Source organism: Trichogramma pretiosum, unplaced genomic scaffold (genome assembly GCF_000599845.2).
Source record: "Trichogramma pretiosum strain Unisexual culture from Peru unplaced genomic scaffold, Tpre_2.0 scaffold38, whole genome shotgun sequence".
NCBI classification, from domain to species: Eukaryota; Metazoa; Arthropoda; class Insecta; order Hymenoptera; family Trichogrammatidae; genus Trichogramma; species Trichogramma pretiosum.
In genome coordinates, this window is record NW_019641677.1 from 1,589,760 (window position 1) to 1,613,485 (window position 23,726).

At 41.3% G+C, this 23,726-nt stretch overlaps 3 protein-coding genes, 1 long non-coding RNA gene and 1 pseudogene across 5 annotated transcripts; 4 read left to right on the forward strand and 1 right to left on the reverse strand.

The window, feature by feature from the left end:
• The first annotated feature begins 437 nt into the window (after positions 1 to 437).
• LOC106659217 (b(0,+)-type amino acid transporter 1) lies at positions 438 to 10,476 on the forward strand. Its single transcript, XM_014381637.2, has 5 exons — positions 438 to 1,736; positions 7,186 to 7,571; positions 7,750 to 8,520; positions 8,844 to 9,363; positions 9,663 to 10,476. Exons 1-5 carry the CDS (start codon positions 1,709 to 1,711, stop codon positions 9,725 to 9,727), a joined length of 1,770 nt encoding a protein of 589 aa, XP_014237123.1. The 5' UTR covers positions 438 to 1,708; the 3' UTR covers positions 9,728 to 10,476.
• Positions 10,477 to 10,584: 108 nt separating this feature from the next.
• On the forward strand, positions 10,585 to 13,176 carry LOC106659219. Of its 2 annotated transcripts, XM_014381641.2 has the most exons (6): positions 10,585 to 11,344; positions 11,593 to 11,767; positions 11,948 to 12,120; positions 12,200 to 12,288; positions 12,358 to 12,579; positions 12,651 to 13,175. In XM_014381641.2, the coding sequence occupies exons 1-6, from the start codon at positions 11,201 to 11,203 to the stop codon at positions 12,823 to 12,825; spliced, it is 978 nt and encodes a 325-aa protein (XP_014237127.1). In that variant the 5' UTR covers positions 10,585 to 11,200; the 3' UTR covers positions 12,826 to 13,175. The 2 variants fall into 2 exon arrangements, with proteins under 2 accessions (XP_014237127.1, XP_014237126.1); XM_014381640.2 differs by having other exon boundaries at positions 11,593 to 12,120; positions 12,651 to 13,176.
• Positions 13,177 to 13,388: 212 nt separating this feature from the next.
• Positions 13,389 to 14,549, forward strand: LOC106659220 (annotated as a pseudogene).
• On the reverse strand, positions 14,536 to 17,902 carry LOC106659218. The gene is made up of 4 exons (XM_014381639.2): positions 17,675 to 17,902; positions 16,265 to 16,616; positions 15,733 to 15,977; positions 14,536 to 15,654 (listed from the first exon to the last, which is right to left on the reverse strand). Exons 2-4 carry the CDS (start codon positions 16,607 to 16,609, stop codon positions 15,057 to 15,059), a joined length of 1,188 nt encoding a protein of 395 aa, XP_014237125.1. The 5' UTR covers positions 16,610 to 16,616; positions 17,675 to 17,902; the 3' UTR covers positions 14,536 to 15,056.
• Positions 17,903 to 19,166: 1,264 nt separating this feature from the next.
• On the forward strand, positions 19,167 to 22,211 carry LOC106659224. Its single transcript, XR_001339554.2, has 4 exons — positions 19,167 to 19,398; positions 21,230 to 21,725; positions 21,794 to 21,987; positions 22,066 to 22,211. It is a non-coding gene; the product is annotated as an uncharacterized LOC106659224 (long non-coding RNA).
• The last annotated feature ends 1,515 nt before the right edge of the window (positions 22,212 to 23,726 follow it).

Sequence of the window (23,726 nt, forward strand, 5' to 3'; positions counted from 1 at the left end):
AAACTATTTCATTAGCTTCGTTCGTTGATTAAATTTTGTTCCTTGGATAACTTTCGAGATCAAATGAATAATCGTCGAATTTCTCTCGTCGCAAGCTCTGTGCACTCGAAAGCTCGAATGAATCGCGCGCAATCCGCTTTGTACGTATCAAAGCTCGCGCTTTTTTTTCAAAAATAACGAATACAACCGCGCTAGAAAATTTCAAACTAAAGTTTACACACGATAAACAAATACGCGCGTAAAGATTCAGCGCGTAGGCGTTCTAGCGAGTCGGGTGGGTAGGGGGCCGGGAATATACAGGTTTGTATATATTACTCGATGCACAGCAGCTCCGCTGCATTAAAAAAAGTGTGTATATAGCTGCACTTCTGGGGAGAGCTATAGCGGCTGCGCGACGAGCTTTCGCGATATATCCGCGGCGCGCCAGCTTAGTCTGTCCCCGTCTGCTCTCCTATGTGTATACGATTCTCCGATCGCGCATCACCTCGTTGAATACATATATAGCAGCTCGTGTGTATAGGATCGCCACCGCACGACGACGACGCTTGCGCGAAAAACCGACTGCACGAGCTCTCCGCACCTGCACTGACCGACTCTCTCTCGCTTATTGTACTCAGTCCGATACGTGTACACGTCCCCGCGCCTCGTATATATACATTTGCAATCGCCCAAGTCGCAGTCGCGTACGGTCGTGCACACACGTGGATTCGTCGCTCGCTCGCGCGTGAATTTATAGTATACAGTATCTGGTACACACGCACGAGTTTTATTTCCTCGTATTACATCGTCAAACATATGCGTCGATATACAGAGCGCGTATAGATAATATAAAAAGAAGGGAGTCTGGGATAATAAAAAAAAAAACATATCGGGTGAATCGATGGGAGAGAAAATTTATTGCCCTGTGAGCCCGAGATAGCAGCGGAGCATCAAATAGCTGCCTCCGGTATTGTATAGATTGATCGATTCTCGCTCGAGATACGTATATACATATAGTTATATGTCACACGAAGAGAGAGTAATTCGAGTGCAGTTTGGTCCGCGTGTGTATATCACGTTTATATATAATAATAATACAGATACAGATTGATAATTGCAACGCCTTGTCCAATACACGTGTGTGTTTTGTGCTCCTGATTCAATAGTGCGTAATATCGAATTTCTCTCTGTTTCTCCTCCGTGTCTCGTGTGGTGCATTGTCACAGCAGCAGCAACACGTGCAACGCGTCTGATATAAGGTGTTCCACATAGACGAGGACACCGACATAAGGCAGCTCTCTCTCTCTCTCTCTCTCACTCTCCACCTTCGACACACGAGCCGTTCGCAAATCGGACTCGAGACAGCTCGTATAAATATTATTAATACACAGTTGATAAAGTTGAAACAACATTGGACAAAAGGAAGAGAGACCCCGTTCTATAAACGTGATACTTTTTGTATGAGAGCAGAGAGAATAGCGAAAAAAAAAATTGTCGTTGACCGTATACAAAATACATAATAATATATATTCGCTCGCTAACTCGCTCTCTCGTGGCGTGTTAAATCGCGCACGGATCGTGTCATGAGCGGCAGTTGTTCAATAACTGAGACCATCACCACCACCACCACCGACCACCACCACGACCATCGTCAGAGCCCCGAGTGCAGTGCTGCAGATTTTCGGCCCCGTAGTCGTCATCTCCGAGAATCGTCCACGTCGCCGTCGTCATGCACGCTGCCGCCTCACTCAAACGAGGTAAGAGACATTCGTATAATTTCGGTGCAATAATAATAATCTCGTACACCGAGCTTTTGCACGAGATGCAATTTATAGACCGTATTTAGGCGACGATGAAAAGCGCCAAGTTCATTAACGCTTTTTCGACCGCTGCTGCAAGCTCGTGCGCGAGCTTTTGGCTTGGCTAAGGTCTCTCTATCTATCTATCTCGTAACTTCCGACTGCAGCAGCAGCAGCAGCAGCCCTTCCCGGCAATCGCACCAGATGCTCTTCTATTGTTCTTGCATTCGACGAATCGAAAAAAGCTCCAAATTATCCCAATCCATCCATTCGCTCGCTGATTTTTTTCTCCCTTCTCAATCCTCGATTAATCCAGATTCCTATAGATAATACCATGCGGGATCTTTGCACACATCCGTGAAAAGCTGCTGTATATACGATACACAATAGCGCAAGAGCATTGCGTCAGTCGCGCCGCTCTCTCGCGCGCGCGTATACGCAAGCGCGCGCAACAGCAGCAGCGGACGAGAAAAGCGCAACGCGAGTGCGTACAGATGTACGCGCGAATTTTCCTAAAATACGACGCCTACAAATTGCCTCAAGCTTAACGAGATGCTCGGGGATTCGCTGTATATATACGTGTGTCGAGCTTTCGATACTCGGTCAATCGGTCGTGCAGCTCCGTGTGTGCACTTGTGTTTTAGGTATATATGTATAACGGTGGCCTCCGCGTTGGAGTGTAGAATTAACTCGTAAAAAGCCAAATTTTACGACTTGTTTTATACACAAAAAAAAACATTTTTTTCAGCTAAAAACAGGTTGTATACGTGCACCGTTGGTAAATCGGTCGCTGCGCTGAGAGCTTTTTTGCACAACTATACGTGCGATCGAGCTTTTTCCGAGCGCCGCGGCGAAATTTCAGATTCGAGCTGTTTATTAATAAGATTAACGTTGAGCGATTTATGCGTTCGGCGATATCTCTCTCTCTCTAGCTAGCTAGCTCGTATTTATATATGAATTATTTATTATAACGCGTATATATATAGGAAGCTGCGCACCGACGCATTTTAGAAGAGCATTATAAACAACGTCTATCCGTCGACGAGTGATTTATCGGCTCGTATATACATATATAAACGTACGCGCAGACCTATATCAAATATGAACGCAGATACACATAAGCTATTTAGACTTAGGGAATAAGCTCGTTAGAACTCGGACAAATTGATTTTGAATTATGTGTATTATACGATGCTATACTGATATTTACACACTCTCGAGCTCGAGCTGGGTGTGTCTGGGTCGGTTGTGTTTACGAGCAACACGTAGTTTATGTATTATTTCGACGCGAGGTTCTTGTACTCGAGTTATAACATGCCAATCGGGGCGCGCACGTATTATTCAGAATATGTGTGTGTATTTTATGTGTGCGTCCGGCACGAGCGAAAGAAACCCTATACTAACTTTGGAGATATATATCGGAAGCGCGCAAAGCTCGCCGTACGGAAATGCGGACGTGCGTTTACGCGGATGTTCGATTTCTCGGGGAATTGTGTCGCGGCGCACGTATCTTCGGCTTTAAAAATCTCTCTTTTGCTGCGACTCGTGTGGAATTTTTACGAGCGTGGGATTAACTGCGTTTACTAGCTCGCCGATTAACGAGGAAATCGGGGAGATCGGTAACGCGAGATGAATCCGTAGTGCGTTTCTATACTATTGTCAGCAAAATTTCGATCGTGCATTACGTTAGTTATGTATTATATCGTAATGCGATTACGTCGTGCCGACCAATCGTAACCGATTGCTATATTTATAAACCGGTCGCACGCGATAACAATTTTTTTTTTTTGGTCGCGATTTCCGCACGAATTTTGCACACGACGACACACATCTCCGCGCGATGGTCTGCAACCGAGAGTGTATACAAAAAAAAAACGAAATGAAACATAGAATGAAACGAAAAGAAAGAGAACGAAAAAAAGAAAAGAAAAGAAACAAACACGTTATTTAGTACAATCATCGTCGACGCGGTTCGTCGTGTGCAAAGCTGTAAAACTCGACTTCGTGTTAAGCTGAACTTTATAATATGGAGAGCGAGAGAGAAAGAGAAATATATGTGTATAATATTGTACAGCGTATAGCGCACAATAGTCCAGATAATAACGATGTCATCCAGTGTGTGGCAGAAAGTCTATAATGTTATATACAGCATTATAATGCACCGACACGTCTATCCTCCCTCGCGATTACTCTACACACACACATAACATATTTTTACATACATGCATTCGGCGGGGGCGGCTAGCAAGAGTGAGTCTATTGCGCCGTTATTGCACACAGAGGGAAGAAGTAAAGCGAGAGGGTTGGGGGGTCGTATGAAAAGGCGTGGCTTTTGCGACGTCGCAACACACACTGCGTTTTATCGAATGCTGTGTATATTCAAACGATCATCGCGATGTCGATTCGTCGAGTGTACAATACTTTTTTATTCTTATATATGCAATAAACTTTGATGTACGACGATGCCTATGAGCAAAAAACAGGTTGCGCGAATGTGTGTACAGCCGGCGCACACAACAACCTGCTGCTGCTGCTTTTCGAGCTGTCAAGTTTGACGCGCGGGTAGCAATATTTTTTTCTTTTCTTGGCCTACATATACACGCAAACGCGTGATGTACGTGTGCGAGTTTGTGTGCGTGTACGTGTGTGCGGCAGCACACGAAACCAGAGAAAATATGCGACCTTGGGGCGTGCGTGTGTGTTCGCTCGCGCACTTGAATCGCATATTTCGTCGCTTATATACGTGTGTATATACATGCATATAAGCCTCGTGTATGTGCCTGGCTTGCAAAAGAAAATATAGAGTGAGCTCGGCGCCGGCGCGATGAAAGCCCATACTTATCTGTACTTACATACGTGTACGGCGCGTACTTTTGCAGTGCACACACACACACACACACATAATGTATATCGTACGTAACCGAACTCGTGTTAACTACTACATTCGTGTACCGCGCGAACTATATACTGGACGACTCTTTTCTCAATCGCAAGCTCGCGAGCGCCGGAGCTTTCAAAAGTCAAGGTTAATAGCAACAGCAGCAGTAGTAGTGTGTTCCACCCGCCCGCGTTGCGATTATCAGTATAGCGAGGAGGGTGGGCGAGAAAATGAAGAGAGAAGAATGGAAAAGCTTTTAATTGTGACGCCGAAAAGGAAAAGCTCCGCGCGACACAATGCGTGCATTCGTATATATATATCGATATAGCACAGTAAGGGTGTATTATTATTATCATTGCCCGCTGCTTTGGCTCGAGCTTGCGAAAAAGCGTCTTGGGCAATTTGCGCTCGCGTCGTGTGTTCCGCCCGACGCTATAAGGTAGCTCGAAGATTGATGATGTACTCTCAAATATAAACTCAACGAGCTGAAAGAGAGACAGACGATATACGAACTATATAGATATAATGCGATACGCGTTTGAGCGCAGTGCCGAAAATCAACGCGATACTCGACGCTGCTTTTACCGCTTCCTTTTTTCATTTTTGAGATTAGGATCGTATCATCGTAATTTCGACGGTCGAGGAATATCATCAGCTTTGAAATATTCTCAAGGATGGCATTACGAGCGTCGCATTGATTAGCTTTACAAATCGGCGTATACAGGCATCTATATATATAAACACGACCGACCAAGCTCGAGCTCTCGAGTGCATTATAGGAATTTCGTCGATCTCGAAATATATCTATACTTAAAATGTACGAGGCTCGCGAGTTTGTACACGGATGCACTCGGCGAGATCGATAAATCCAGGGCTCGAAACTGATTACCTTATGAGTGTGTACGTGTGTGTATGTGTGCGTATATAATTGTAGGAGTGTTATATACTTAGCATCGGCGTTTATCTTTTGGACTGCGACTATATGCGGCTATTATACGAATTAACGATTATTAATTACCCTGAACTCTACACATTTGCGCTCTCTCTTTCTTTCGATCGTTTGATCTCCTTTGAAAATTATCGACGATATTGTATGGCTGATTCTTTGTATAATTAAAAAAAAAGTTATTTTTATTTCGTATTTCTCTGTCGGAGATCTCAAGTTGACATTTTCCCGAAATTTGCGATTATTGCTAAAATTTAGACAAAATTCCTGGATCGGCCCTGAGTGTTTTAAGGAGAAAAGAACTATCAAGTTTTGCGGGGAATCATTCGAGCTTTCAAGAATAAAGCACTTCAAACGACTCGGAGCACTTTGACAGTTAACCATTATGAAGAGAAAAAGATAAAAGTCAAAATCTAATACGGACATTTTATCACCGAAAAATTTATCGAGTTTCCTTAAAAGAATAAAAAACGACAGTTTGGACATTCGACTCGGCCATAAAATACGCTCGATTAATTCCAACTACATAACTCTCGATGCTCTGCACAAGCTCACGGCAATAAAAGCATAAATTTCGAGAAACTCGAGAGAATCTAACCGAGCTATTATATCATATCGGTTGAATTGTCTCGGCGCGCTCGCACGACAATATACAAATATATATATTTTCAGCTCTCTCTATCTCTGTCACTGAACATTAGCTTCGCTGCAGAGCACAGCCGAGTGAGCGCCCGAGACAATTAGGAGCGTTACACACATATACGTATCGTTTGCATTGGGCATTCACACTTGGACGTTTTTTGTCATCGTCGTCGTCGAGCGGATCACGAGTTGTTTGTTGCTGCTGCTGACTGCTAAACGCGTGTATAACCGGCTTGACATTATTAATATAGACACACGTTTATTTTTGGCAATTCGCTCTTGCGCGATATAGCACTTACATACACACGTGCTTCTGTGCGACAAGAGCTCTTAAGTGGACACACGTACAAACACGTATATGATACGTAAAACGCGACGGACACCCAATATCTTTTGAACAAATATTTATTTATAAAATTTTTTTTTACTCGAAAGCTCCAGCAGAAAATTTTGTTTCAATTTCCGTAAAAACGACGATCGCGAATAAATCGACGCGGATATTGTATCGAAATCGTCGTTGATCTCGCGCACGAGGCACATAAACGACGCTCGATTGATTTTCCTCTATGTGCGTGTGAGTATACGTTTGTGCGCGAGTGTGTAAACCAGGCATCGTCGACGGATGTGCACGTATGCGCGTCAAACATTTGCCAAGAGCTTAAATGCTGCAAAGTGGAGCCTCGACGAGTTCGACTGTATAGTTTGTTATTACGAGATGTATGAAAAAAAAAGGAGAAAAAAAAATTATGATATAAAAGTTTTGTGATCCAAGCAGATACTTGGGTATGCATGATATAATAATATGCATCACTTTGATTTTTTGAAGTACGTATATAAGCTTCCGAGTCTTTTGTACGCACATATAACCGATTCTCCATCCATAGAAGCTCGCGAACGAAAATAAACGACCAATTGAAGATCAATTTTCCATTTATTCGCAGCTGTCCAATCAAACCCTCAAGTCGCTAATAGCTCGGATCAACAGCAGCAGCAGCAGCAGCCACAAAATCCACAGCAGCAAGTCTCGAATTTACGAATGCGCAATGGCAACGCAACAGGCCCAGGTGGCATCGGAAAAACAGCATCAGCCGAAACGTCGTCGTCGGAACAACAACAGCAGCAGCAGTCGTCGCCGTCGCCCGCTCCAATCGACGATCCGGGTAACGACGGGGACGGTGGGGGAGGGCCCCGAGGTCTGGAGGGGCCGGACCCAGAGAAGGACGACCCTGTTCACCTCAAGAGACGGGTGGGACTCGTCAGTGGGGTGGCTCTAATCGTCGGCACCATGATTGGATCGGGAATCTTCGTCTCGCCATCCGGTCTATTGGTGAGTCGACGCTGATTTACTTATTAATTTTTTAGAGTCGTGAAAAAAAATATTCAAACGATCATATTTTTATCGCTTGACTTGCGCTCCTATTTCGGAGAACTCGATCGTTCGTAAAAGTCAATCATAACGACTCGGTTTCGAGTTACATTATTATGATTATTCTCGATTTGAACAGATACGCACCGGCAGCGTGGGCATGAGCTTCGTCGTGTGGACGGGCTGCGGCCTGCTGTCGCTCTGCGGCGCCCTCGCCTACGCCGAGCTCGGCACCATGAACACGAGCAGCGGCGCCGAGTACGCCTACTTCATGGACGCGTTCGGCGCCCCACCGGCCTTCCTCTTCTCCTGGGTCTCGACCCTCGTGCTCAAGCCCTCGCAGATGGCCATCATCTGTCTGTCCTTCGCCCAGTACGCCGTCGAGGCCTTCGCCTCGGAGTGCGATCCACCCGGCGAGGTGGTGAAACTCGTCGCCCTCCTCGCACTGGTGCTCATACTGCTGGTCAACTGCTACAGCGTGAATCTGGCGACGGGCGTGCAGAACGCCTTCACCGCCGGTAAGCTCATCGCCATACTGGTTATCGTCGCGGGTGGCACTTGTAAACTCTTGCAGGGCAATACCCAGCACCTGCGCAACACCTTCGACAGCTTCGAGGAGAAGCCGGAGGAAGCGACCGTTCAGCAACAGCAGCAGCAATCGAGTAGCGTCTTCGCCGAGGCCGAATTTTACGGCAAATTGGCCACGGCTTTTTACACGGGCCTGTGGGCCTACGACGGCTGGAACAATCTCAACTACGTCACGGAGGAGATCAAGGACCCGTCGAGAAATTTGCCCAGGAGCATAATGATCGGTATACCGCTGGTGACTCTGTGCTACGCTCTGATCAATGTATCCTACCTGGCGGTCATGTCGCCGCTGGAGATGATCGACAGCGAGGCCGTGGCAGTGGTGAGTTATTTGTTATCCTCGACATTCATTTCATTGGCTATTATTTATTATACTGTAACGAAGCTGGAATCAATCGATCTCGATCGTATATTGCGGTTGATTCCGGCCCGGAAATTGAAAACTAAGCGTGCATTTTTGTCGAGTAGATTCCAATAGTACATATAATTTTGTATAGTAAGGAATTTACTCTCGGAAATGATGCGTTATATATAAGATCATATACAATACGACTTTAACAAGTAAGTTATACGTAAATGACGCACAAACAAATTGCACTCAATCTCAACATTACCCTTAATCTCTCTCTCATCATCTCTCAACAGACGTTCGGCAATCGCATCCTCGGCGTGATGGCCTGGCTCATGCCGCTCTCCGTCGCAGTGTCGACCTTCGGCTCGGCCAACGGCACCCTGTTCGCCGCTGGCCGTCTGTGCTTCGCCGCCTCGCGTCAGGGCCACCTCATGGACTGCCTGAGCTACGTCCATGTGCGACGCTTCACCCCGGCCCCGGGCCTGATCTTTCACTCGCTCGTAGCCGGCGCCATGATACTGTCCGGCAGCATCGACTCGCTCATCGACTTCTTCTCCTTCACCGCCTGGATATTCTACGGCGGTTCGATGCTGGCGTTGCTGGTGATGAGGCGAACGAGGCCGAATCATCCGAGGCCCTACAGATGCCCGTTGGCCATACCGATCCTCGTGCTGGTGATATCGATTTTTCTGATCGTGGCGCCGATCGTCGACAATCCGCAGATCGAGTATCTGTACGCGGCGGCGTTCATCGGGGCCGGCATGTTCTTTTACGTGCCGTTCGTGAAGTACGGATACGTGCCCAAGTTCATGGGTAAGTTTGGTATATCGAATTTGGTTAATTGCTCAAGAAATTACTCTGATTTTAAGATGTGAAACATCGATGCTAATTGTGTTGGAATTTTCTTCTTGTTTCTTGATTTTTGTTTTGACTATTACTTAATTGATCGATTTTCTCGTTTTTATTTGATTTAACTGTGAATTTGTAATTCTTTAATTAATTGATGAAGATGTTTCATATCTTGCAGCCGTTCATAAGCAGCTGATTTTTTTCATTCATATTTTTTGAGACGAGAAAACGATGACTTACGGATCTTTTTTTTGTACTTGCAGACGGAGTGAACGCGTTTCTACAGATGCTGCTCGAGGTGGCGCCCACCGCTGCAGCCTTCGATTGAATCACACACACACACACAATAAACAAACCGAAAATAAAAAACAACGATATCGACAGGAGCCAAAAATTCATCTCTGCGGCTTCTGAACATATTATATAGATACGACTGTGATTGTAGCCGTTGCATGTGAATAATAGAGCGAAAATAACAAAGCATAATTGTCAAACGAATACTCGGATATTTTACATTTGTTATACGTGCTGAACACGCAACTATACTATTTTTTTTTTTTTTTTCGTTACTCGATTGTTGAAAACGATCGAAGCCGCGTGTGTGATCGTTACTATTATTACAAAGCGCCAAAAACAAAAAAAAAATTGAAAATGTAATGAAGATTGTTAGTAAAATGACTAGATTATTTTAAGGAAAGTTGAGATATGGTGACGTTGTATGTAAAAAAAAAAAATACCAAACAAATGAATGATATAAAACAAGCCGATTTTCGACCACAGAGGAGTTATTTTTATTACTTACAGATTTTACTCGTTGTTTATTGCTATTTGTATTGAAGAAAAAAAGAAAATAATGAATAAATAAAATAAGCGATAATTAATTTATCGAAGTTACGATTAAATGTATAAGTTTGACGTATAATCATATGTATATTCGTTATTACATATATGCGCTTGATGTGCGTATACCATCAAAAAATGTGTATATTATGTGTCGCGTCGTCAATGTGATCAATTAAGTATTGTATATTAATTCAAACGAAACGATGAATAAATAAAGAATTTTTTGAAAATAAACCCTAACTCCAAGTTTTCCTTTCTTCTTTGACTCGTGAAAAAAATTTGAATTTGGCGCTTCGTTGGCAGTACTGATTACAGAGCTTTATACCTGTGCTGCGCACATCGGTTGGCAAGTATGCGCGTGTGTGCTACACCTGAAAAGTGTTTACAATTTGATTATTATAACCCGCGATCATCGACCGTGTATACGGCTTACCGGCTCGATCGTGATTATCATGCTGTCGTACACGATATGAATTTTTTTTTTCTAAATTGCCGCGCTCGCACAAGTGCGTAATTTTTGTACTTGGACTCGGCGATTCGTGACATTCTATACTTCGCAGCAGAAATATATCGCAAAAGTGCGCATGACTCGAGTCGTCGAACGGCCCTAGACGACGGATTTTGCGTACTATTAACGTCGTCGGGCGGTCAGCTGTTATTCTGCTATACTGCGCGTGTGTATATATACACATAGATAGAATCATATGTAGCTGTGCAGAAAATCGACGGAGTGCGAGAAGTTTCGTGCGCGGTGTTGTATATAGCAGTGCAATTGCATCTCTATCGCGAAACCACGTCGATCGATAAAGACTTCGGCGAGACAGCCTTAATAACTTGATCGTCTCTGTCTCTGTGTGTGGGTGTGCGCGAGTGAGTGTCTATCAACGTTGCCAGTGACTGTGCCGGTAGATACTCGATATAAACTCGTGCGAAAAATAAAAAATACAGAGAAGAGAACATGTCGCGCTGCATCAGGAGCAGCAGCCGCTTCGTACCCGGCATCATAGTGGCCAGCAGCACCGGATGCGCCGCTATGACTGTCAGGTGCCTCGGCAGCCGGCATCTGTCCGGTCAACACGCCTCCTCGGCATTTCTCAATCAGGTAATGTCATCCTCGTTGCTCGTCGTGGTTTTTTCCACGCGACGCCTCGGCGTGCCGCGACGGTGTCATCCGCGCGAAGCTCCGTCAACTTCGAGATCATAACTTCTTTTTTGTATGGCGTCTTATGTAACGACGATGTTGAAATTTTATGGAACATAAACTGTCACTGGACAGAACGTGCTTGACTGTGTAAACATTTGAAGAAATGGAGTTGTACCATCTTATCTTATATAAACTTTGCATTTCAGTTCCTGAGCCCTAATTCATCATTCGTGACACCATTGAAGACCAGAGAGGAGCACTATCATCAGTTGCAGCATGCCACACGCTTACCAGAAAGTTTGAGCTTGCAGCAACAGCAGCAGCAAAGCTTCGTCAAGAGTCACAGTGATAAAATTGACTGCGACGCTAGTGTGCTAAGAGGTGATAAAGTTACATTCTTAACGAGCTGTGAAAATTATCAGTCAATGCCTCAAGGACTGAGACAAGGTTTAACTTGTGAGCGGTTGAAATCTTCGCAAGATGCTACTGTTACGACCAAGAAAACCAGTCGACAGGACTTGAATTGGAATATTATTACTCACAGAGCAACTTTTTTTGTAGCCAATAAGTTCAGCGATACAGGCAGTGTTTGTTTTGCTTCGCCTGCCAAGAATACTGTGGACTTGTCTGGACAACAATTATGCAAATTACAAACCAAGGAAGAGAAACGAAATGAATCAAATGAAAATCATAATAAAAATCTGGATCACATATATCAAACATTGAGCGTGGATGTAAGTAAAAAATTTCTTTGTTTAACATTATTATGATTGTATTCAGATATATCTAAATTAAAATTTTTTATTTTTACAGTTACCAAATTTTTTCACCAAGTCGATTGATTATAAAATCTATGATCCTCATGTAGAACTTGTAAATAATATCAAAGGCACCTCTACAAAGTAAGTATAATTTTTGTAGAATTTAATTGAATTTGAGGCATTAATAAAAACATTTATCTATTATTTTAGAGGATTACCTGAATATGTTAAGCAAGCTGCGATGTTAAGAATTCTTGGTCATTTAAAGTTTGCTTTTGTACGCCTAGAAGTTCTAAGAATTACTATGCATACTCAGGATAATACTGTTAAAGTACGTTGGCGTATTGTTGGATTGACGGGATTAAATGTGGTAACTCGATTTTGGAAGTTCAAAGTTTGGAAAATAAGAGAATCTGTCAAAGATATTGAAAGGTAAAATTCTTAGAATAATTTTAAAAATTAAAAATGAATTATTCATAATGACCCTTATTTTTGTTTTGTAGCTGGCACGATGGATTCTCCACCTTTTATATGAATGATAAGGGGCTAGTATATAAACATGTCATAGATAAAGTAATACCCGATGAAGACACACAAAAGGCTAAGCCAAAAGAAGGCTTACCAACAACGAAACTGGCCCCTGGACTTACATTTTCAGCTCTTGAGAATAGTAGTTAGATTTTAAATATTGTATAATAATTTAAAATTCTCATCTAATAGCTAGAAATTGTTATTCTAAATAAAAGTAGCAATCATTTTTTACTTCTTTTTTTTTTGAAATGGCATGTATGTGTAAGATGATTAAAAATGCTTATTTATATATAATATAAAAAAAGTGTGAACAAACTTATGGAAACAGAATCAAAGATCCACAGTTTGACTTGTAAAATAATTATTGTACATTATCTAATGTATTATTGAACTGCAAGTTTAAGTAAAACCCTTCAAATTTCAATCATAGTATCATTGTTACAGTCGATCTATTATATCTGAAAATTATTGTTAGCTGTAAATAATACAGAAAAAGTATTGTTACAAATAAATCAATTATAAAACAAAAAATTTGGCATTGAAAGTTTTTTTTCTAACATTATATCATTTCATCGAGTCTCATTTCTATGAATTAGTCTGCATCAATGAATTGCTCGTTCGCGGACAGATTTCAAATAAACCTCGCGAACTATCAAGTGCGCAGCAGTCGAAAATTGCTCCGATGATAAATTCGGAGAACACGCCACGAGGGGCGCTGCCTCACCAGCTCTTTTCTCTTTCTTGCTGCATGTTTTCTACTGCACGTGTAAGTCAACTATTATTAATCAAAAAATTATATATTAAATTGATCAAATGTGTCGATGCAAATGAGTGAAGATGTTCTGTTCGAGTTTCCCGATCGTAAAATGATTTCCGCGTTATATGAATCAGATTTCATCGCTGGTTTTGTTTATAAAATGTTGTGCGTCATACGTATAGGTTAACACGGCATCCCAGGCTTAGTAGAAAGATTCATATTCATTATTTTTTTATGTTACTATTATTGCTGTTATCATTAACTTTTTATCGATTGCGTTTTAATGATTCGTCCTTGATCAGACAACTATACTCAGCATCATTTTAAAATCTCCATATATGAAATGTCTGTACAAAATATACTCATTAGTAAACATATTTTTCAGATATATAAATCATGTCGGAAAATTGGGATGCTGAGGCTGACGCCAATGTTGCAACTGGTGCAGTTGCTTCGGCACCAGTAATGCAACACTCTGACGCTATGCCAGAAATCAAACTTTTTGGCAAATGGACCTGTGAAGATGTTCATGTCAATGACATGTCTCTCCAGGATTACATTTCCGTCAAGGAAAAGAATGCAAGATTCTTGCCCCATTCCGCTGGAAGGTATGCACAGAAGAGATTCCGTAAGGCACTGTGCAACATTGTTGAACGTTTGACCAACTCACTGATGATGCACGGTCGCAACAATGGCAAGAAACTGATGGCTTGCAGAATTGTCAAGCACGCATTTGAAATCATCTTCCTCCTGACTGGAGAGAACCCACTCCAAATCTTGGTTTCTGCCATCATCAACTCAGGACCCAGAGAAGACTCCACCAGAATTGGTAGAGCCGGTACTGTCCGTCGTCAGGCTGTGGATGTCTCCCCCCTCAGAAGAGTCAACCAAGCTATCTGGCTGTTGTGCACCGGTGCCCGTGAAGCTGCATTCAGAAACATCAAAACAATCGCCGAATGCTTAGCCGACGAGCTCATCAATGCCGCTAAGGGAAGTTCCAACTCTTATGCAATTAAGAAGAAGGACGAATTGGAACGTGTTGCCAAGTCCAACCGTTAAAGACCTTTTTTCATTGTATATAAAAAAACGAATGATAAAAATACTTTAAAAAAAAGAAGAACTGGTTTATTTATTCAAAAAAACAATCACTTCTATACAAGTCGATATAATCACAAAAAACATTTGCTCTCTAACTTCAAAGTAAACTAATAATACTAGTTGAACATCATTTTATTGACATTTGGAATAGATATACTTTAGTTTGTACATTATTCGAGTCAAATTTCCCTACTTATTGCTGAAAGGTCTATATCTTTAAATAATTGAAATAATTCAGATCTAATTGTATTGAGATTTTAATCAACGTAGTGCTATTTTATCATTAGTGCCTCTTAAAGCTCTAGGTTCAATATGTTATATTTTACACAATTTTTAAGAAAAAGTACAATTCTACGTACAAATTTTTGTTATTTTTGTTCTGTTAAAATTTGTTCATTTGCAGTCTAATCCCTGACTCGAGTGCGCATGGAACGTCCTACCTACCTATATATATAAACAATTTGCCTACCCATCACGTAATAATCATCATCAATTTTTACAATAACACCTCAGCTAACGTCTCTCAATGCTGCGCCTCCGACTCCGTCTTTGCCTTCTCCCTCTCCTCGATCTTCTTCAATCTCTTCTTCTTGATCTCCATGGCGAGCTTGTATCCCAACTCGGCTCTCCTGTCCTTACCCTGCACCATGTTCTTCACCTGATCCGAGTGGGCTATTACCCCGTGCATGTGACAGACCATCGACTTGGTGCGCTCGATGTCGTCGAGATCGACGCCCCGACAGCAGTCGTCGATCATCACCGTCCTGTAGCCGGCCACGAGGGCGTCCACGGCGGTGGCGCCGACGCACACGTCGTAGGCCACGCCGCAGACGAATATGTCGGTGATGCCGCGCTCGCGCAGCTGCGCCGACAGTGTCGTCTCCGAGAGCTTGTTGTTGTCCCAGAAGACGGAGTAGGAGTCGACCTCCGGATTGGTGCCCTTGTACACCTTGACGGCACGGTCGACGATCTTGAGATCGGCGTGGATCTCGGCGCCCCACGTGTCCTGGACGCAGTGGCGCGGCCACAGTCGCTGTTTAACCTGGGGCGGGCCCTTGAACGTCACCGTGTCGTAGACCATCACCTCGTCCTTGCGCGCCTTGCACGACTCGTCCAGTTCACTGTGCGTGTAAATAAATCGGAATTAATAATTGCCGCGCGTAAATTATCGATCGTTATTCATTAAACTATATAATTACCGCAGATGTAGATTGTCGATGAACGAGACGTGATTCGCGGGATGCCAGTCGAGCGAGTAGAAGACCGAGTCGAAGGCGACCTGCTCGAGGAGCTTGTTGATCGGCGCTATGACCTCGTGGCCGTCGTGGCGCGCGGCGCACTTGCGTATGTTGAGCGAGCCCGTGATGAAGTCGTTCTGCACGTCGACCACCAGCAGGGCGCACTTGGGCCGCGTGCACGCCTTGATCCACTTGTACCAGCACATCTGCGTTTACCGAAAAAAAAAAAAAAATTCAAAAAAAGTTTTTTTTTTTATTCAATCGATTTTAAATTGCGATCGTTAAAACGTATCGCGGTATATACACCGAAGATAATCGCGGCGCTCGGTGTTTCCACGTATAAGATACGATCGTTAAATCATCCGCGTCGCGCTTGAGTGACGTTTTTGTGCCGCGCGCTTTTGTGTTTAAGTACCAATACACATCCGGTAGCAGGTAAATTTAAAATTACGCGTAAAATCAAATTTTTAATTTTGGCATCGTATAATAATACCTCGAACTCCTTCTTATCGATCAATCCATTGGCATCGGTATCGAACACCTCGAACACGTCCTTAAGCTCGTCCTCGTCCAGCGGATAGACCTTGCCCTGCTCGTTCCTAAACAGGGCCTTGCACAGCAGATCGAACTCGGCCTGATTCAGATAGCCGTCCTGGTCCTTGTCGAAGACTTTGAAGCAGGCCTCCATGTCGTCGCCCGAGACGTCGTCCGAATAATTTACCTCGATCTCCGCCAGATCGTCGTCGTAATCTGCTTCTTCGTCGGTAGCGGCTGCCGCTGTTGTTCGACTGCCACTGTTGTCGCCGTCGCCGTTTACCTGCTCGCCGCAGCCGCGCATACTGGATCTGTGCACGATATATAGTCAACACACACACAGGTATAACACACATAGATTGGGAAAACGGAACGCAACACGCGAAACTCTATAGGTAAGTTTTTACAGGTGACTAGAGCGTCACAGAGAGAGAGAGGCGCATTGTTTGATCGATATGTGGGCGAGCTCGGCTGCACAGCCTGTGTGTTATGCACAAAAGTTTATGTCACGGTTCGCTATATGTTCTATCCGAGGTTCGTCATGACAGGCGATGGAGGGTCTATTACCTCATCGATAGCGGCGATACGTCATATATAAATATATGCATTGTTTCTCGTTTTTTATATATAAATCCCGTATTTGTACGCGATATCGCGTGTACGGTAAATAAATAATATATAGACAGACGGACGCGCAACGTCGAATATCGATGATGACGCGATCGGCTAGGCTCGGTATATAATAATGATCGCCGCGACGGCGGCCTTACTATTATCGTTATATAGATATATATATGCAGCTAACGAGTCGCGCGCGTGCACATAGCACGTGTGTGTGTGCATCATCATCATCCCTCGAGTCGAAGAAGGGGATAGTTAATCGCGCGCCAAAGTTTGGTAAACTTTTATCTGTTCGATATCTTTTATATACACGTGTACATATATAGGTGCCAAACGAATTGCAGTACTTTCAAGACCAGCACCTATATAAAGCGAGAGAGAGAATTTATTTATAGAAATAATGAAAAATTCGGAGCGCGCGCGCGGCAATCAACGCGCGGATAACGTGCAGAATGAAAAAAAAAAAACAGGTTGAAAGGTGTGTGAATCGGCACACGTGAACGCTTTCAAAGTCGAGTTCTTTTATATATATTCTCTCTTTTTTTTCTTTTTCTTCTTTTGTTATACAAAGTTATAGACGTTACGCGTTGCATCGTCACGATCGGTCAATTATGTAATGGAGCTCCGAGTCGCGCGCGCTCTTTTTTTTCGGTCGTTATTGTTGTTCCGGAAGTAATTTTTTTTTTTTTTGCGCTACTTTACGTAAAAGGTCGCGCGAGCTCGTTCTGTGTATATCGGTGTGCATTACCTTGTTCGGGGGAGATGATCGTTGCACCGGTTCACGAAACCACACACGTTGATCGAATCTCGAGGCAAAAAACAGTGTGTCCTTATCTCTCGCGGGCTCTGCGTGTAGCAATAGCAACAAGTAAACAAACAAACGAGCGCGAGGCGTGCACAGCATGCACACAGCACAGTAGGACAGACGACTTGTATAGTTTTCCGAGTTCCAATGTGGAAACGAGATAAAAGGTTAAGTTATGCTACACATAGTCGCATGCGGCGAGCGGCCTACGCGTTGAGTTTGTGTATGTGTGTGTGAGCGGCCGCGCCGATTGCGTCGGTGTTGGTGCGTCCGTGTGTGTTTATATACCGCCGGACCAGCGGCGTGCATAATAATAATGTATATAGTACGCACGAGGCTTGGGCGTCGTGTCGTTTTGAATAGAGCGCCGCGTCGGCCGAGTAGCGGCGCTGCCGCTGGTTTTCGTGCGCAGCGCATTGCATTGCGCGCGAATATTAGCAGACGACATTACGTTGATATGCACCTGTTATACCTGCGTAGGCGTTGCTCGCACGTGTTTTCAAATGTATGCCGTACTCGTGTACTACAGGTAGTACACTTACGTACTTATGTTACTGTCGTGCTTTCGTGTACGGGAGTTTAGGTATGCGAAAAAATTATCGAGCTTTATCAGTTTCTCTCTACGAAATATTGTTTTCGAGCAGCGAGTCGATCTCGTTACGAGCTGAGAACAAAGAGACGCAAAAATCTCTCCTTCTCCCGTAGCGACACGCTTATGATGTACAACTGGCGTTTCTAATTCTTGGTATGCGACGCGAAGCAGCTCCGAATCACCCGAGCTTGCGGAGCTCGCGCACAAAGGAATAGTCGACGTCGACGGTTTTTGCAATCGCTCGGAATTACCCGTATAGCGACGGGAATGAGTCACGCCGAGGAGGAGAGGAGAAAAATGAGAGGCCCTTCGAGATTCTTCGGCAAAGAGAACGATACGCGATATCGTTTACAAAAAGCTTCGTCGCGATAGAGAGTTTAATTTATTTAGCGCGAAAGTATTGTAAAAGTATATCGAATATCTTGGAAGACTCGAACAATCATTTTTGATTTTCATTGCTGAAACTCATATGCAACGACTTTTTTTTAAAATTAGTTGCGCGATCCTCGTGTTACACTGCCAGATCGATCCCAATCATACAGTATCCAGGGCAATAAAGATAAAAAAGGAGAAGAGACATCTGCATGTGCCGTGTGCCATACGCCGCTAAAAGTCGTTAAGAATCATAAAAAAAAAACTACGAGTGAAATTCGAAGAAGGTATCAACGGAAAAAATCCCAGATGCTTGCGACGGGCGGCAGGGCCATAAAAATATCCGAGCTTCACACTACCACCATGATATTTTTTGTCGAGGAGGTTCACAGGACTGGAGGCATCGAGACTTACTCGCGGCCAGCGCAGTCGGCAGTCGTGTACTTCTCTCGGACGGCAGAGCATCGCGACCGGCCGACCGACACGCATCGCTCCGGTCGGCCGGTCTTAGATTTTTTTGTTAAATTAATAATTTTCTAGAAATTCTATCGCGAGAGTGTGTTAACTAAATAAGTGCTGCAACCAACGAGCCACACGATGCCGAAATCAATTGGACGATTAATCATTATTTTTTTGTTCAACGCATCGTTGCCGAGATTCGAGTTCAAGGAAGTCTATCAGTGTCTCCACAGTGACGATAAAGGTAAATTTTTACATCTTGCATTCTAATTCGTAAGGTCGTTGGTGTAAATTAATGCGCCGAACTACTTCTCATGCTTCTTTTAATTTTCCTTTGTGTTTTATCGGTTAAACTCTCCACGTAAAAAACCGACGAAAATTCCAAATATTTATACTGCATGAAAAAAATATATTAGTGCACATTAAAAAAGTCGTAGTTGAGACTCTCAAAAAGCCATTTTGTGACGCTAATTAAGAATATTGCTGGTGCTACTAAAATTTTTAGTAACAGTAAAAAAAATCTAATTTTATTAAAACAAGTAAAAATTTCAAATTATATGTCTACAACACAATTAGCTTGCTGTTACTGTTACAAAAAATTTTAATTGGCGTAAAATAATAATATTTTTAGCTTCAATTATGAGTTTTGAAATGTTGAGTAATACCTTAGTTAAAATTTCTAAGTTTGATGAAAAAATTTTACCAAGTACAACTATAAGGTGATTTACGTTGTAGAATATAAAATATATTAATTTTTGCTAGAGTCATATGAATTTTAATCAAACTGTACAATGAAAATTATTACGGTGCACTGAATTAAAAAAATTACTCAGAGAACGTAGAAACTTTTACGGATTTCTCTCAAAGTAAAAAAATTAAAGTTAAACCGTTAATAATATCATTTGTAATTTTGTATCAAGTAATTATTATCAAATGAATGCGTTGTTGAATCTAAACTACATCACGGAATAATATTTAATACTGCATTCTATAAAAAAAAAGTATAGAGTCGAATAATTTACATTCAACTGTTCGTGCAAATGCTTTTGAGTATTTTTAATTTATCAACTTATAAATTTTACTTTCATGTAAAATAAAAGAGTATACTTTGTACTACGTTATTCTCATTAAAACATTGGACTTAAATGTTTCATAAAAAATTAGTGAAGCTATTGTAAGTATCATATGTGGCATATTGAAATATGAGACATGCGACCAGAGTATGAACAAGTTTTATTACTGTTCAGCTGATGACTTCAGCTGCTTCTGAGTAATGCGCATACTTTCAGTGGAAATGAAAGCTTTATCAAATTTTATTGTTTTTCGTGCCCAAGGGAAAGAAATTCGGCCACCTTGCAACTCTGCTTTGTATTGTAAAAATCAAAAATCTTGGGTTCTAAAAACAAATTCATCGCACATAATTTATACAAAATTTGATGACGATGTAAATTTTACATACCACATATATACGATATTTTACGATACTTTATATAGGATTAATTTAACAGACCGAAGTAAAAAAGAATTTGAATGTTATCCTAATGGAAACAAAAATTTACGTATATTTATTTCATTACGCTACTATGTGTAACGAAAAATAAAATGCAACATATTATTTTATGGATATCAGATTTTAATAATTATTTCGAAAGCAGAGGGAAAGAAAACTTTTTCAAAATTAAAAATAATGTTCATTTGAAAATAAAAATTTGGAATTAATTTGTATTGATCGTTATGTATTTTATTTAAAATTTTTTCCGTTGAATATTAATAAAAACTTCATACAACTCATTTAAAAAATTATCACGGTATAAAAAATCACTCATCTAAAATAAAGTTTTTATAAATTTTTCGTATATTTTCATATAATTCAGTTTTTCATATAATTGACTTGGAACTAAAACTATAAATATTTTCTTATTTACAAACGGGAAACTGACAAAAAAAATTTTATTATCATAGTATATTTTGAAAAAAAAGTAATTATTTATCTACTTTTTTGAATAATTAATATTGTTTCAAAAACTCGAAATTATCATTTTTTGACTTATATACTTAAATAACATTTTTTTCAGATTTGTACTCAGAAAGTCTTTAAAATGTGCACAGTGCTTTTCATCATCAAAGATGTCCAAGCAGAAAAAGGCAATCAATGTCGTCAAAATAATCATCATTTTACACCGTTGCCCATTTACATGATCTAGTGCGAGACTACGAGAGCGGGTCGTCGTTGAACTTCGATTCAAATGCCTTCGCTGGTAGAAAATTCAAACTCTTGAAGATTTTTTCTCGCCCAACTACAACTGTGTTACTCTAGGACCAACTGCTCGACGATGACATGACCTTTGTCAAAATTCTTCTTAGAGAGAATTTTCATGATTTAAGTTGCAACCACGTCAGATGTATCTTAGACGTCTTCATATTTAAAGAAATTTTTCATGGGCTATTTTTATGTAGCCGTACAATATCATCAATGTGCAGTATACTAAAAAATCGTTACTGGAAGTTACTAGATGCCAAAGTGACACGATTAGAAAATTGGCTTAGTTTATTTAAATAGGGAAATAAGAGGTAGGTAAAAATTTTAATTGATATTCGCACACTTTAACTCTTTACTTAAATTTGTTTTCTTTACTCAGGATTACTTCACTATGAGTGAACTGCATGAAGAAATTCGAACAACTTCATACTTGGACTTTTAGTGAAAAACTAAATTCGACCCGACAGAGCTTTGCCTATTCAGTGTGGATTTCAAACTGAACTCCCGAGGCCTGGTGCCTAAGGCATAACGCCATCGAAAATTCATCGAAAATCACAACACAACATTATGAAGGTATGAAGAAATTATTCTAGAATGTATTAAACTTATAACAACACTTGAATTGACATTCATTTAATTTTAATCTTACAGTGCTTCTACACTCGCTGAAGGACCAAACTGCCACATAAAGTTAGTGATTGTCAGATTATGATCTGCTGCTTGGAATTTCACTATCGTCCTACGGCGCTCCACATCGCCATAAGACAATAAGACGTAACAGATTAAGCTGGATTCTGGTACAAGTAACGAACAAATCTACTTATTTTGCAATTCTTTGCGATAGTATATAAATTTATAAGATAAAGTATGTTTGCGTGAATGAGTAATTTAGTTGTATGATGCGCAAAAAAGTCTTTGCGTGCGTTGAGCCGGTCAGAAGACATCTGATTTCGCTTGAGAATGCTGCGACAACTCTCGACGAATTGTACATATGATAAGAGATCGATGAGCTTGAAATCGAAGAATTAGTTTCCGTACCGGAGATCTGCCTTTTTTACAAGAACGTTAAAAACCATAGATATTTAAGGATTATCTTGCGACGATATTGTGATAGTTTTAATTTTTTTATTTATACATCTTTTACATCTCAATTGCTGGGCTGAATATAGTGTAGGGGTACCGATTGATATGTTCTCGTTATATATTTCAAGAGTCAAAATCATAAAAATAAACTATACTTAAGGAGATCTGGACCTTACATTTTTATCGACCGAGACACGCAAAGTTTCTTTTACTTTTAACTTTTTCTGTAATTCGAATTTCGACAAATGGCTCTATAGCGACCTTCATTTTGTTGCTAAGAATAAGCAGTTAAAATTGCAGCCCATTCCATTGCGTAAATTTCCCGGAAAACTGGATTATAATTTTTGATCCTGACTTTTGATCCATGCTTGATCAAAATTTTCAATCCAGTTTTCCGGGAAATCTGCTCAATGGGATGGGCTGCAATTTTAACTGCTTATTCTTAGCAACAAAATGAAGGTCGCCATAGAGCCATTTGTCGAAATTCGAATTACAGAAAAAGTTAAAAATAAAAGAAACTTTGCCTGTCTCGGCCGATAAAAACGTGGGGTCCAGATCTCCTTAATTAGATGGTGCTTAAAAGAGCTTTAAAATCGAGTAAGAAGACAAAATTTTTGTAACAGTTTTTATGGTTAATATTTATATTTCGAGCAATATTTATTACATGTAACGACATGACTAGCAATCGGTACGCCAACCCTATTTTCAGAAAAATATTTGAAAAATTCAAAAAAGGATCATACTTTAGGATTTGAGACCTTTGTAGGCTGTAGTCTACCATGTAAAATTAATATATTTGAATGTCACTTTAGTACTAAACTCTCGCGTCGAAAGGTGTGACTTGTGTACTCCTCGAGTACTGTGTCTCTTTTATAATATGTTTCTGTGCTTGGGAGAGGGGTCACTTTTCGCGAAGTGGATCGCAAAACGATATCACAAAACTTAACTTCGCGATTCGTGTTGATTTATTGTTCTTACAAATTCTGCGCAAACTGCATTGGAAGATTTCGACGACTAATGGCTTGTCGACAAATCTTCGCCCTACTGTCACATGTCCCACATTCAGAAATGGACATAATTAGAACATACATTGTCCAAATCTAATCTCTTGTAATGATAGGTTTTACCCATCTAATTGTTAATAATCAAATATGTAGACTGACTGAAGTTAATATGCAATGACTCTATATGCGTTGTCTCTCTCGTGGGGTGAGGTAGAAGGAATGAAT